This window comes from Parambassis ranga, chromosome 19 (genome assembly GCF_900634625.1).
Source record: "Parambassis ranga chromosome 19, fParRan2.1, whole genome shotgun sequence".
Classification (NCBI taxonomy): Eukaryota; Metazoa; Chordata; class Actinopteri; family Ambassidae; genus Parambassis; species Parambassis ranga.
The window spans coordinates 18157733-18172539 of record NC_041039.1 but is presented as its reverse complement, the minus strand read 5'-3'; the positions used below and the strand labels follow the sequence as shown (position 1 = coordinate 18172539).

The 14807-nt window shown below is 40.5% G+C and overlaps 1 protein-coding gene across 1 annotated transcript; it reads left to right on the top strand.

Annotated features, from left to right (window-relative positions):
- The first annotated feature begins 583 nt into the window (after positions 1 to 583).
- Positions 584 to 3852, top strand: avpr1aa (arginine vasopressin receptor 1Aa). The gene is made up of 2 exons (XM_028431740.1): positions 584 to 1629; positions 2262 to 3852. The coding sequence occupies exons 1-2, from the start codon at positions 687 to 689 to the stop codon at positions 2543 to 2545; spliced, it is 1227 nt and encodes a 408-aa protein (XP_028287541.1). The 5' UTR covers positions 584 to 686; the 3' UTR covers positions 2546 to 3852.
- Positions 3853 to 14807: the final 10955 nt, after the last annotated feature.

The window sequence follows — 14807 nt, the reverse complement described above, 5'->3', positions numbered from 1 at the left end:
GAGTGAAGACAACGCTAAATATAAATATTAATAATAAAGAAGCCTGTGTCATTTAAAATAATGGACTTTGCACTTTGACAAACATCCTTTAAAAATACTTAAATTACTTATGAACTGTAATTTTGCTGTGTATGTGATTTTTTAATGTTGTGAGTGGGAAGAGCTGTGCTGATGTGGAGATTGCGCAAAGCTTGGGGAACTGCAAAAACTACCACACTGTGTAAGTCTTTACATAATAATTAACCTTAAAACTTTTAAATTAAAAAACTTCATTGCACACAAAGAAACAAGAAAAGCAGCACAGCATACTGTGTCCAGTGTTTACGCACCGTATCCAATACACTCTGATGTTATTAAAGTTTTAAAAATGCACATTTAAACTTCATTTAAAACGCCGCTGTATTGTGTCACGTTGTTTTATAAATGATGTGTAAATCTAATTCTCCCACCGTATAAACTGTTCGGTACCCTGAGTTTTTTTTTTTTTTTTTTTGCAGTGTATCCGCTTTACGCACGTACGGTCTGAAATCTGACTCGAGTTTAAAAAGCCGCGACAGCAGCCACGAGTCAGAGAGCAGCGGGTCCCTCTCTGTGAGCATCAGGTAGCTCCATATACGGACTGGAGAGGCACTTCGCAGCCCCTCTGGCACTGCATCTGCTGCTAGGGCGCACAGAGGGGCAGTGCCATGCACACTCATGACAGTGTGCTGCCCCTGAGCAGAGTGAACAGGTCTCTGGTTTTCACTAATGACTTAATGATGGAAACTTTTGGGAACAGCACCGTCCATCCGAACGGATCCGATCCGTTTGCAAGAAACGAAGAGGTGGCCCAAATCGAGATCATGGTCCTGAGCATCACCTTCGTGGTCGCTGTGATTGGGAATGTAAGCGTCCTGCTGGCCATGTACAACACCAAGAAGAAGATGTCTCGCATGCACCTTTTCATCAGACACCTCAGCCTGGCTGATCTGGTGGTCGCCTTCTTCCAGGTGTTGCCGCAGCTCTGCTGGGAGATCACCTTCCGCTTCTACGGCCCAGACTTTCTCTGCAGGATAGTGAAGCACCTGCAGGTAATGGGAATGTTTGCCTCCACGTACATGATGGTGATGATGACCTTGGACCGGTACATTGCCATCTGCCACCCTCTGAAAACCCTCCAGCAGCCCACACGGCGCTCGTATATTATGATTATTTCCACGTGGGGGTGCAGCCTGGTGCTCAGCACTCCGCAGTATTTCATCTTCTCCCTGAGCGAGATCAAGAACGGCTCGGATGTCTACGACTGCTGGGCGAACTTTATCGAACCCTGGGGCGCCAAGGCGTATATCACCTGGATAACCGTGGGCATCTTCCTTGTTCCCGTGGTAATTCTCATGATGTGCTACGGGTTTATCTGCCACAGTATATGGAAGAATATCAAATACAAGAAAAGAAAAACGATGGCTGGTGCTGTGAGCAAAAACGGACTGATTGGAAAGAATTCAGTCAGCAGCGTCACGACTATATCAAGAGCCAAACTGAGAACCGTTAAAATGACATTTGTGATAGTTCTGGCGTACATTGTTTGCTGGGCACCATTTTTCATCGTGCAGATGTGGTCCGTGTGGGATGAAAACTTCCAGTGGGCAGGTGAGCACTAAAGAAACATACTAATCCTCACGGAGTCCCCGGTAGAAATTAGAGGTATAAACAGAAACAACACCGTGCGCAAACACAGATCCAATTACGCACGGATTTTACGCACGAAGTTTTTTGGCATAGAGACAAAAACTAAACCTGTTTACGTCAATCTCTACTTTACAATCCACCTAATTTATACCAATTTGACTGTAGAATGTAAGACATAAGCACAGTCTGTTTGTTTTTATAACAAAAATGTTCTTATAGTGTTCCCTAATGGCCCATCCATTTTACTTAATAACAAGTTTTATCTTATCGGGTTGGATCTGGTTAACAGGCAGCAGGCAGATTACTTCACTAATATCAGGAATGTGACATTTGATCAATATTGAAATGGATGTTTTTTTTTATCATTTTAACTTTCTGAACTCATATTTGATTTAAATCCAACATCCATTATCAACTGGTATTACTTGAGACACTTGATTCAGATTCAGATTTCACTTCTTCAAACAAAACTTAGACTCTACGTTTAAACACCCGAGGAATTGAGTTAGACAGGCATTTGTGCTTGCCCAGCCTCTACCAGATGTTTTGCAGATTAATCATCCTTTTCCTCTTTCCTCTCTCTGTTCTTCCAGATTCTGAGAACACAGCAGTGACTCTGTCTGCACTCCTTGCCAGTCTGAACAGCTGCTGTAACCCCTGGATATACATGATCTTCAGCGGTCACCTCCTCCAGGATTTCGTGCACTGCTTTTCGTGCTGCCACAAAATGAACACAGACTTCAAGAAAGAGGATTCAGACAGCAGCCTCCGCAGGACAACGCTGCTGACTAAGATGACCAATCGGAGCCCTACGGGCAGCACTGGCAACTGGAGAGAGCTGGACAATTCTCCCAAATCCACCATTCAGGCAGAGTAATGTTTGGCAGCGCAATCAAGAAACACATACTGTGTCAGGTTCTCTTGACTTTGGACATGACTGAGAGCGGAAATCAAAAGAAAATCAATCGTTTGGAGTGGAAAAAAATAGAGTTATAAAATATTGACAGTTTGCCACAAAACAAAGAAAATATGGTCACATAACCCTCTGCACAAGTACAAGTATACACTTAGAATACATTTTTGTCTTAAATATATTAGTTATTAAAAACATCAAACTAGTGACAGTCACTAAAATCAAGCAGTAGTATGATTTCTTGTATTTTTTTTTAAAGGGAGGGCCTTTCCGGGGATTCCAATGCTTTTATTGGTGGTCGTGTCTCCCTGCAGTGCAGCTGAACACCCTTCCCTGTTACAGTGTTTACAAAGATAAAACTTACGTGGCAGGCAGGACAGCCAGGGGGTGTGTGGTTGTGAAAACGACTTTTCCAGACCGTGCGTCTCTAAGTAACCGAGGCAGTCACCTCGTCACTGTTGTTTCACTGAAAACCACACTTTAGTGGCTTACCACTTACTTTAGTGGCATAAAGATCAGAATTAATTCAACTTGTCTTCTGACTGACCTAATGCAAAACAGAGAAACTAGAAAATAATAGATGTGGGGTTACATTTTTTCATTTGGGGCCATGCATGCACCCACATGCTTGCAATTTGTCCAAGGAATTGTTATATGTTGCAGCAGGCCGGCCCTTGTTTGGATCCCAAACGATGGTTTTTATTCCTACTCAGCAGAGGAACATGGGATCCTTCTCAGAACAGAAACACCTATACGCATAGACAGCAGCTCCCTAAAGCCACACAGGTGGCTGGGGGGGGCTTTGACTGCGGCTGGATGAATCTAGTTTTACCTTCTCACAAACTGTTCCCATGGCTTTTGCAAAATGTTGGGAAGAAGCTCACACATTCCACATGCAACACGTCAGCATGCTTCCTGATTTTTTTTTCTGACATCCTGCACCACTGGGGGGTGGGGGGGCTGTGATTTGGCTTCATTTGCACTCCAGACTAAAACAATTTCCTGCACATTAATGTGATGTGCAGCACCATGGTGGTTGTCAGACCACAACGGGAAGCCACAAAAGAACATGCATTGATGTCAAGACAGGATGTATTGTGTACCAGTGTATGTACTGTACATTTCTATTCAAGTGTATTATGTATATTTGTCCATAAAAGACCATTAAATATCTGTAAATATGAGTAATATATGTACATCTGTTCAACATGAGTTCTATTTGTCTGTAATGGCTTGTGCAAAAAAAAAAATATAAATATCGATGTAGTGAACTGGCTTTGTTGCTTGTTTTCACGGCATGGAATCTTTCGCTGTTTGTGCTTTATGCAGTTGCTGCACGACCACAGAAATGTACATGGGTATTATTGTTACTGAAAAACTGAGCAACTCTGAACTAACATCTCCAGCCAATCCAAGCACACGCAACCTGCCAAGGTCCGGGATTATACAACAGCGCAGCATTTCACTCGAAAATAATGTGAGTAGGAAGTTCTTTTAATTACAGGCTTTCATGTCAGAAGACCTTGAAATACAGTGACAATAAAGGGACGGCTAGCAGTAGACAACCCGCTCTGCCTCCTGAGCCTAAGAAATAAGTTCATTCATAGTACATAACTGTGCTGCCAAGGTTCTGATGGGTTTCCTGTAAGCATCAAAAACCCAGTTCATCCATCTTCATTTACAGACAATGGTACCACTGTCATGTCTGTGCAGTACATGATGCTACATTTGGTAGCCGGTTAGTTTATCTTAGCAACCAGACTTGGGGTTTTAGCACATCCACAGCTCACTAATCAACACACGGGTTTGCTTGTTTGTTCAATCAGTGCAAAAGCGAAAATGTAAACATATCGTGTGTGCCAGACACCAGCGTGTAGCAGTGAGTCTCCAGATGACTTCAGCACAGATCAACAAATCATCATATAATGTACTTATAGGCCTCGGACATGCTGCTGATTTGGTGTCTTAAGACAAAGCCAGGCAGGCTACCCAGTGTTTATACTGAGCCAGGCTAACCGGCTGCTGCCTGTAGCTTGTTTACTTATCAACCCAATCATCTCTAAAACAAATGCATTGATATTGTTTCATAAAAAGAAGAAAAACTTTTTTAAATCAGGCAACACTTTACAAATGTTATATCTCAGAGTCAAATAAATGGCTTGATAGAAGTAAGTGTTTTTGTGTATTATTTTGTATTACAGTGACCCTTCAACAGTTTATGCTTTTTTCATTAAGACAGTAATTTCATTTCAGTATTTAATAACCATAATAATATATTACATTAATAATAATGTTGTTTGAGTGCACAAGAAATGACGTTCTTACATTTTTCTCTTTTCTGTGTTACACCTCTTATGAAATCATTGAATGGATTAATGCAGTGATGTCACACACACAGGAAAATAACATTTACTTTATCGTATTAGTGACTAATTGAAGAATGTTCTAAAGATTTTAACGAGTATTTCTTCTGTTGAGAGGAGCTCTTATGATGTTGTTTTGATATTTCATGAGGAAAAGCCTCATACACTGCTTTATCCCCTAGGATCAATTTATGACCATCTGACCGCTCTCGTTCACAGATAGGTATTCCTACACGGTGTAATATGAGTCTGTCAATTAGAGTAGGTCAAGGCCTGCCTTAGAGCAGGGTGTTGTTCATGCTCAGCAATAAAAACAGAGAGATCACCATGTGATCCCAACAGGCACCACCTGGGACAGTGGCTGCTGCCAGCTTTATGTATGGAAAGAGATTTGCTGTAAGTCTGATGGACATATCTCGAATTCCCAAGCTAACACGTGCTCTGCATATCATTAGACATGCCAATCATCAAGTGGCATACCTCCGAAAAGCTGGCCCTGCTTATACGATCTGGAGTAAGGTCATCAGTCAGAGTCAGAGTCTAGACTGAGCAAATACTCAGTGGGTGAGTTTCTCCACAGACTTTGAAACACTATGATTTCTACTTATAGGAGCCAGAGCGCAGACAGATCTAATTTCTAAAACAGACACATTCAATACACGTTGTGTGTCCCTGTGAAATAGAACCTATGGACACTCAGCGAGCGTAAACCGTAATTTGTTTTATCGGTTTCTTTTTTATACTCGGATGAAATCGATCAAAAAAATCTATTTTCCTATAAACAGCATGTCATTCAGCACACACTGAGCTCCTAGTCTAGTAAGGAAGATAAATGAATCTGTGGAGAGCGATGCCACAAAGACCTTCATATCCTTTGTGTGTTTTATGTATCAATACCTCGGGCAGACACACAGACGGAGGTGGAGGAAGCAGCAGAACTTATTCCCTGGCATTTCTCTGAAGAATCATCACTTCACAGCTACTTCGCTCTGACATCTCTTAGGCATGAAACATGATTTCAAGTGTCCGTTTGCTGATCCTTGGCAATCTGTCCGCCTTTCCCTCCTTAACGCTGCGCCCCAAAGATGCATTCTTCAGCCTAGGAAAACAAAATGATCCTGCAACGTGTGGGACGCATGCCAAGAAGATCTATACTTCCCTTTTCTTAGTAAGTAAACAACTTCCACCATGTTTTTCTTACGGGAAACAAGTCATGTTTTCTGTTACTATCTGGACAATTGTATCCACAGCTGGCTTCCCTCCATCTGACACCACGGCCTCCCCTCAACCCACCATAGAAACTGTTATTGGCAGGCCAATGTAAACCAAACAGGCGGGAAACAAAGTCACACAAGTCTCCTTTCAGACAGGAATGTTCAATTTTAACAAATGGAGGACGTGCTTTCTGTGACCGCCAGATGTTTGGGCTCCTTAGTGGATTCAAATTAGACTCTAATACAGGAAGTTCTTTCAACGCTGTGATCAGAGGAGTTAGAGGAGATGAGGTTCTCTCAACGTCTCAACGTCTGCCTCCATTATACAAGGCCTCGCTCTTCCTGCTTCATTGTTCTCCTTCTATCGTCCTTGATAATAGCATATTTCTGTTTACTATTGTGTTGTTAAATCACCCCCCAGGGGTCATTCTATCCATGCAAACAAGCACAGCTAAATATGATGAAAGATTATGGTCCGTGACTCTACGCATCACATCCTGGAAGACTGTAGGAATAATTAGAAAGCTTTTTTCACAATGCAGCCCGATAAGATGTTGCACGTTGCTGTATAGCTTGACCTTATCTCTACAGAGAAGGTTTGCATAACTTAAACTTTCTCGAAGGGGTCAAATATGCTGTCACTGAAGCTGGTTCGCTTCATAGAATTGGCTCTGTGTGTATTGTCTGGAGTCAGCACAGAATCCTCTGGGTCAGCTCAGTGTCTATAAGTTATTGTTTCCTACAAGCAAAAGGTTTTCTTCCTGATATTATTAGCTGAGGTCTTTGAAAGATGGAGTCTATGTGGAATTTGAATACAAGTTTATGACCGCAACAGGAGATCATTTAAGGGTACTGGAAGGCAGTAAAATGAAACACGCTTACAGGCTAGTATTAATAAAGCTCATATTGTGAGCTGAGAATAAGATACTCAAAGATACTCAAAGATACTCAATGACTGCATGGTAGTCATATGGCTGCAGATGGGTTTATAGAGTATAATTTGTTTCTTTCCTATAGGTGGTTGAAATGAAACATAACTGGTGCTAAAGGCTGGAAGTGCTAACCACCAATATGTGAAGGCTAAACCCCAAAGCCAAAGGCTGAAAATGTGATAATAAAGGCGTTCATAATTTATGTGGCTCAGTCATTTTGTCCACACATGCGCACAAAGTGATAAAAAGTTGTGAAAACAATCAATACAAGAATGCTCAAACACCCCCCCCCCCTTAAATGTTCTTATGAGTTGCCTAAAATGAGACAGGAAGTGGACATGGTCCAGTATTGTAAAGGTTTTAGGCCTGGAAATATAAGACAGCATGTTCTCATGGCAGATCGTGGGGTTACATGTAATGCAGTGGACTTTTAGTGGAAGTTATTTAAAATGTTCAGGTTTTCATACCAACTTCTGAAATGATATTTGTGTCTTTAGCCCACATTCACCTTGCATACACACATGTGTTTAATCGAAGAACAACCAACACATGAACAGATGTAGGATCAGCATGGCGGCTGCCATATGCATGATCGTTTTTTTAAGTTAACTTGTAAATAAAAAAACATTTTTGCACAGTGATTGTGGTTTGAAGCCATACAGAATAACCCTTCTCTAATCCACCTGTGCTCATACACAGACTGAAGATGTTGCTGCCTCTGCAGACCTACAACAGGCTGTGTGAATGTGGCACTGACAGCTGCACCCACATTGCCTTTTCTCTGTTTTCCACACCCATAAAAACAATAATTACTTTACAAAAAAAAAAAAAACAACTTTCCTCCAGCTCTGTTGTTTTCAGGCTTTGCACTAAACCCAGCTTTTACTGCACGCAACCTTTAGGTCCCACTTTGTAGAGAGAAGGAAAGGTCACATCCTTGGACCTTTTTCTAATCAAACAGCTGCTTTGATGTGATGTGGGATCACAGCACCGTGCTGCTTGTAGATGAGTGATGATGTGTGAAGGTAAACCAGGTGAGAATCAAAAGCCTTTCACAGCCCCTGTATGTCACCTTGTGTCATGTGGAAGTAGAAAACACACAAACATAATGTCTGCGTCTGCCTGAGGAATGCTCAGCAACACATGTGTTTATTTAGACACAAATGTACTAAAGGCAAACACAACCATCGCCACAGAGGGACGTCTTCATTGTGACGTTGTTGCCTAGAAACCAGCAGCAGGTTCAATTGTCTCTGTGGATAATGATTATTAGTTTTTGCTGCTCATGTATGCAGCAGGTCAGGAGAATCTTGACCCGACCACCTTCACACGGGACACTTAATGTCACTCAATACAGAAGGGCGCTGAGGTGTTACCTCTTAATGCCTTGCTGCATGTGTGTGATCATGAGCAGTTGTCTTCTTAGAAATGGCTCCACTTTGTCTTGACTTCCCATCTCCGTGCTGTGTGGTGAGTGCCGAAACCAGAGAGCACGTTGTGTTTCTTTAAAGAATTCAACCTGACGTTAAATTTGAAACCGTTATAAGTAGCCAGGCCTTTGTCAAATTTTCCACGGGTTATTATAAACAGGGACGACAAGAGTCTTCCAAAACCTGACTTCACTGCAGGAGAATGGCGGTTTGATGGTGTATTATTTTAGCAAATCAAATTGAAGGACGTTTTTTTAGGCCTTTTGGACCACACTGACTGTAACATTAGCATCACTGGAAGTTCTTCTCTCTAATCAAGGTTTATATATTCCCAGAATTTTTAACACAATCAGAGGGATGGCATTGTTTTATTACAATCGGGTCAAGGACCAAACACTATGACTGGTGTTTTGTTTACATTCCATATATAAATGCATTGTGTGCATCCTTGTCCTGGATGTATAAATGCATCCTTGAATGTGATGAATGGATTTCCTTCCTCCTCAAAACATTTGCCAAACATTCCTTTATTGTGACTTTTGGCGTATTACTGCCACCGCCTGTCAATCACAGAAACTGCACACAACTGAGAGGCATCATAAATTCACATTACTGTCAGCAGCTGATGTCTGTCAGCATGGCTGCACCGTTAGAACATGAGATATAACCAAAACAGTGACCCATTGCTCTGCAGAAAGTCCACCAGCCACCATCAGCTTGTTTAACCATCAGCTATCCCTGTTGCTATAGTACCGAAGTTTAACAGTGGAAGACCGGCAGCCCACTTCCTCTGCTGTCACATGAAGCAGCGTTGCATCACTTGTGCGATTGCTTGCAAAAACAACACAAACATCTGCTTAACAACTACACTACGTCCCCTTTTTAACAGCCATCTCTGGGTTTAACTTTGCAGAAAGAAGGTGTTGCTGTTTTCCACTGAGCGAGGAAGGCTCTGACACAGACAAATGGCCATGGCAGCCCCCGACTGTGAAGCATCTGACCACCACCAGCTTAACTCTCTGGTGGCACAGATGGGAATGAAATCCAGGCCCTTCGACACCCATAAATCTCACCTATCCTCAGCTACAACACCAGCACCACCGCTGATGGTGTTTTTCTGGCTGATATGTTATTCCTTTTACTGCATCACACAAAAATGTAATAGGTACATGTATGTTTGGAATCATATTCAGCCAGACAACATCACACACACACATGCATGCACACTGACACACAAACTCTAAGTCATGCCTGATTTGGGAGTTTGCAGGAACATTTTCACTACATTGGTGACATCTGGTGGTGAGAGATTGTAATGACACACACAAGGAACCTACAGTTATTAATTTTACAGGATACTTTTAAGTATGTCAGCATTTGTTATCAGCATTTTTGTTTATTATTAAAAATCTGCAAGACTTAACAAAGATGGAAAAAATAGGAATTAAAAATAAATAATTCAGACAAGATGAAGCAAATTCACTCCCATGGTTACACAAAATATACAATACTCTATTTTTCAAGACTTAAATTACTATATTCTTTTCTTTTCAGTTGTGGCAGAAGCTATAGTATGGGAGTGGTGAGTCCAGCTCATTGCCTGTATTAATATCATGTTGTCTTTTTTCTGTGATTTGACTAAACTTTATTCCAATTTGATCATTTCTGTTTAACACATTTAAGGTACCATTGTTATGTATTATTATATTAGGAATTAGTATAACAAAGCCAGGAACTTTCCCCAAATGATACAGCCACGTAAGGACTAGTTTAAACTGCTATAAGTGCACTGGGCAATTTTAATCCAGTGGTTCCTAACCTCCAGCTGGAGTAGTACTAGTTGGATTGCAGTGATAGCAGCAGCTATAGGCCTACATGACATTATATTTGTGGATCCGTCCCTCCGTCTCACACTCAGATAAGCAGACACTGACCTTAGCAATCATCCATGGTCACACATGAGTCCAGATTATCCTCTTGTGTGGGCGCCATCTGTGAGTCAGCCTTCACTTGTACTGTACTGATTACTCACACACACACACAAGCTGGTATGACGAGTGCATTCTTCAAGCCATCTTGACCCTGGTAAATCCTGTGAAGAATAACACAGAGCCTGAGGAGAGAGAAAAATCAAAACCTTTAGCATCCAGTTAGCATCCACTGTTATTTAATCTGGCAATGACACAAACTTATGCTCTCATCTTTATCGGATAAATGACTATAACAAGCTGGAAATGATTATAGCTTCCTCTGACAGAGCTTACGCTTTGGTTTGCCACTGGGAAGCAGTATATCATAGTGTATTATTTTTTATTTTATGTTTTTTTGTTAATATTGTTCTCATCTTACATTCATTTTTAATGTAATGTAATTTAATTATATTAAATTAAAATTAATAGTAAAATGTTTAGGCTTTTATTTTATCTGATCAAACGTTATTTTATTATTTTGTTTGCTTTTTAAATTATAATTTATAATTTATTTATTCATTCATCCAGTTAAGCCGCTCTAAGATCTGTGGGTAGTCACATCTTCTCTGCTTCGCACCTCACTTCGCAGTTCGCGGAGTTTTCCCTTCTCCCCTACCGTATTTCTTCTTCTTCTTCTTCTGTAAATATAACAAACGTGTGTAAATTTAAGTTGTTGCCCCCGCCGGAGACGTACTGTATTACATGCATAGCACGTCTGCGTGCCGTTGCGTTGAGTATAAAACAGAGCTAAAAAAAAAAAACGTAGGTGACGTCATCCCGTTGTTTACGTTAGAGCCGATAGATGCTAATAAGTAATTAGCAGTAGCTATGGCTGCTCCTCCCTCACAGGAGCCGTGGTTCTGTCGGTGTGGACAGACGCTGTTTCAGTTCAAGCCTTTAAACGCGCTCACAGTTCGCGGCTTTTCAAAGTGGAGCTGGCAGCGTCTCTCGGTGTTCATGGTAAGTCTTTCTGAAGTTTGACATTTAACTGATGATGTTTGATTTCCAGGAGCTTCACACATCTCCGCGGGTTTTCTCTGCCACAGGTGGGCGCATGAGACCGGTTTGGACCCGACATTATGACTCGGTCCAAACTCTGGAAGCTGGAACTCACTTAAAGGTTAGTGGTGTCACTGCCAGCACCCTTAGCCGAGCAGCACGGCTTAATTGTTGTCAGGTGTATTAGCTTGTTAGGCTAATTCTAACTTGTTTGTACTGCAGTGGTTTAATGAAGGTAATGAAGGTAGGGTGAAGGTACATAACAGCATCAAAACGGCAGCAGGAGGTGTATTATCCAGAGGAGTTGAACCTGACCGACACCTCAGTAGATGCTTTGAATTGTTAGCCACGTTAGCCACTTATGCTAATCAGGTCAGGTGTGTTAGCTTGTTAGGCTAATTTTACCCACGTGCCATGGATGTTGGCCTGTTCCTGGCTTTTATACAGTGATATAATGCCATGCTTTAATTAATTTGGCAAGTTTAACATGCATTAAACGGGGTGAAGCTGCACAGGGCCCAATTATTAATCCTATATTTTATTTTTTGTCTATAAATGAATGTGTGGTAATTGAAATAATAGGATTTAAGCCACAACTCTGCTCCACTAGTTGAAGGGTAATGTAAGTTTGTTCCATTTTGACAATTTAACCTAAAACCTTGAATATTGACGGGGTTAACTATTATGCATTGTCTGGGACATTTTTGTCCAAGAGTAATTTTTCTATTTAATTTAATAGGTCAATAATTCACTGTGGATTTTACACCCTTATGTGTTGTTCGGGACCCTAATGTCCACTAAATTCAACTGTTTTAAAAATATATCATATTTTTTTGAATATGTAAACGGGTAGTGTTTACGAACGTAAAACTGCACTCCTCCTACAGGAGCTGGCTGCTCTGTTGGTGCATAAGTCTCATTTCAAGCCAATTAATTGTGCACCCTATTTGCATGTTAGTGGCTTTTCAAAGTGGAGCTGGCAGCGTGGGGACGCATTACACGACTTTCCCAGTCTTAACAGGTTTTGAAAAGACTAGGACACTAACAGCCTGGCATCAGCAGATTGGTTTTATGAGGAGGGGTCACAGACTACAGGATTTGTCGCACAGCACACACAAACGGCAAACTGCTGACAGTTTACAAACTGCCAACAAACTCGCAGAAGAAGATAACATCAGGTAGAAAAAAGTTTGGATAAAGGGATACAAGGGATACATTGTGGGCCCTGTAATTTCTCACTAAGATTTCGGACAGCACTACAAAATGGCGGAGGCACTATATAGAGCCCTATATAGTGATTAGGGAGGAGGAGTCGATCATTGTTTTGATATTCCTGCTGCTTTCCGTCATCTTCTCGCGCTCTTTTCATTGGCTGTCGACTACACGTTTGCAGTTAGGTAGTGATCAGTTCACTCTACTCAACTTCATCAAGACTCAGCCTGAGAAATTTAAACATGTTTGAGTGCAGTGAGGTTGGGTCTGTTTCCCCTCACACTAACAGATTGTGGTGCCCAGCTACACATGGCGACTGTCCACAACTAGTGCAGACTTTGCCTGACAGGGAATTGTGGGTAAAATCATGTAGTGTCCCCAGTTTAAGACTCGATACTTTACATTTAACTAGTAGGAAGAAGTTTTGGTTTCCACAAGCTTCACACATCTTAACAGGCTTTTTTCTCTACCACAGGTGAGGACATCAGACGTGGGAGCTCCACGGTGTTCGAGACGTTTGGACACTGTCCAAACCCTGAAGGGAAGCTCTCATCTAAAGGTTAGTCATGCACTAATTGCAAGCTACATTAGCCACTAATGCTAATAAATTAAAAAAAAATATCTATTAAATGATAATCTTCAGAGATTTCTTTCTTCATGTCATTCTTTTTTTGACAGTTTGTTTAGGTGATTTCTTTTGTCACTGTTTTAGCGCAGGGGGTGGGGCTTCAGGGAGCCATACTTATAACATATCTCTCCTGTCCCAAGTGCCGCTAAAAGACATAATGTAAAATAGATTATAAGAATTACAAGTTTTTTTTATGCAAATATTTTATCTTTAAATGACTTTTCATGCTAATGCTTGTTTCAATACCAGTCTATTTCCAATACAAATGTTTCTATGCTATGTTTATTTTGGTATCAATTTTCCTTTAACTCTTTTACCCCTATAAAAGTGCTTTCCCTGGAATGTTTGAAGTTTAATGTTAAAGAGTGAGGCAAAATTAACCTGTCGCACAAGCCCTGTCCCTGCTTTTAGGTAAAATGGGTAAAAAAACATGATCTTAACCAAAATACAAGTAAAAACGTACCAGTTTGCTTTAATATGTGTTAATAATGTTTTTAAATTTTAACACTAATTTTATAATTGCTATAATTAAATGATTGAATCCTGCTTTATAATATAACAGCCTAATGTTCAGTCAGTTTAATGTTCAGTGCTGTTGGCTGATGCTGGGAAGGCTCACACATCACATTTACATTAAGCTAAACGGCTTCATGCTGAGTAATGGAAAGCAGTTTTAGACAAAACAATTTAAGCTTTCAATGAATAAGAATATGCATTTACTATTTTCTTCAGAGCAGCTGCTTACTGCAGGTTAGCGTAATGCTACTGTTATACTTCTACAATGAGATGGCTGCAACAGCTCCCCTGGTTAGAAGAAAGCCCCAAGTAGAATTTTAATTTAAAACCAATGATGTGATGTAGGTTTTGGCAATTTAAAAAATGTTTAAATCCAGCTAGTGATGGGTGCAAGTAATGTTTTGTTGTGAGTTTCTTTTAGAAATGCATCTCATCCTCCGGCTTACATGCTTTTCTTTGGTTTAGAGCTGAGAGTAAAAGGTAGCAGCTGTGTCACACACTGACTTTAGAAACTGGGGCTACATATTCTGATTTTGTACTGATTTATTAAATTAAACCAAACTTGCTCTGCATCAGGAGGTTTAATTTTAATTTAATCATCTGCTTGACCAGATTTTCTGTGGTGCTTCATATTTCTGCAGATATTAAAAGCTGTTTTTTTTTTTTTTTTTTTTTTAGGCTGATCTACAAGCAAGAAAATCAACAACCAGTAAGACAGGGTTGTTCTATATTATCTAACTCTTGGTTTTTCTTGGCTGCTATGCCAAATCTTTTCATTTCAACAATTTTTCTCTAATTTTCTCATATTTATGATCTTGATTTTCTTAAATGTGAATAAAATCATCTTAAATATGTGTCAGTTCTTTGAATATGTTAACGTATAGTAGAAATGTAAATATTAGATTTTTAATCCTTTGCGTCAATTGGAAGATTATTTTGGTGACCTACAGAAGATGACCGCC

Coding starts and splice junctions, on each gene's coding strand:
- avpr1aa (XM_028431740.1), top strand. CDS start 687: ATGCACACTCATGACAGTGTGCTGCCCCTGAGCAGAGTGAACAGGTCT. Junction 1,630..2,261: donor TGAAAACTTCCAGTGGGCAG/GTGAGCACTAAA, acceptor CTGTTCTTCCAG/ATTCTGAGAACACAGCAGTG.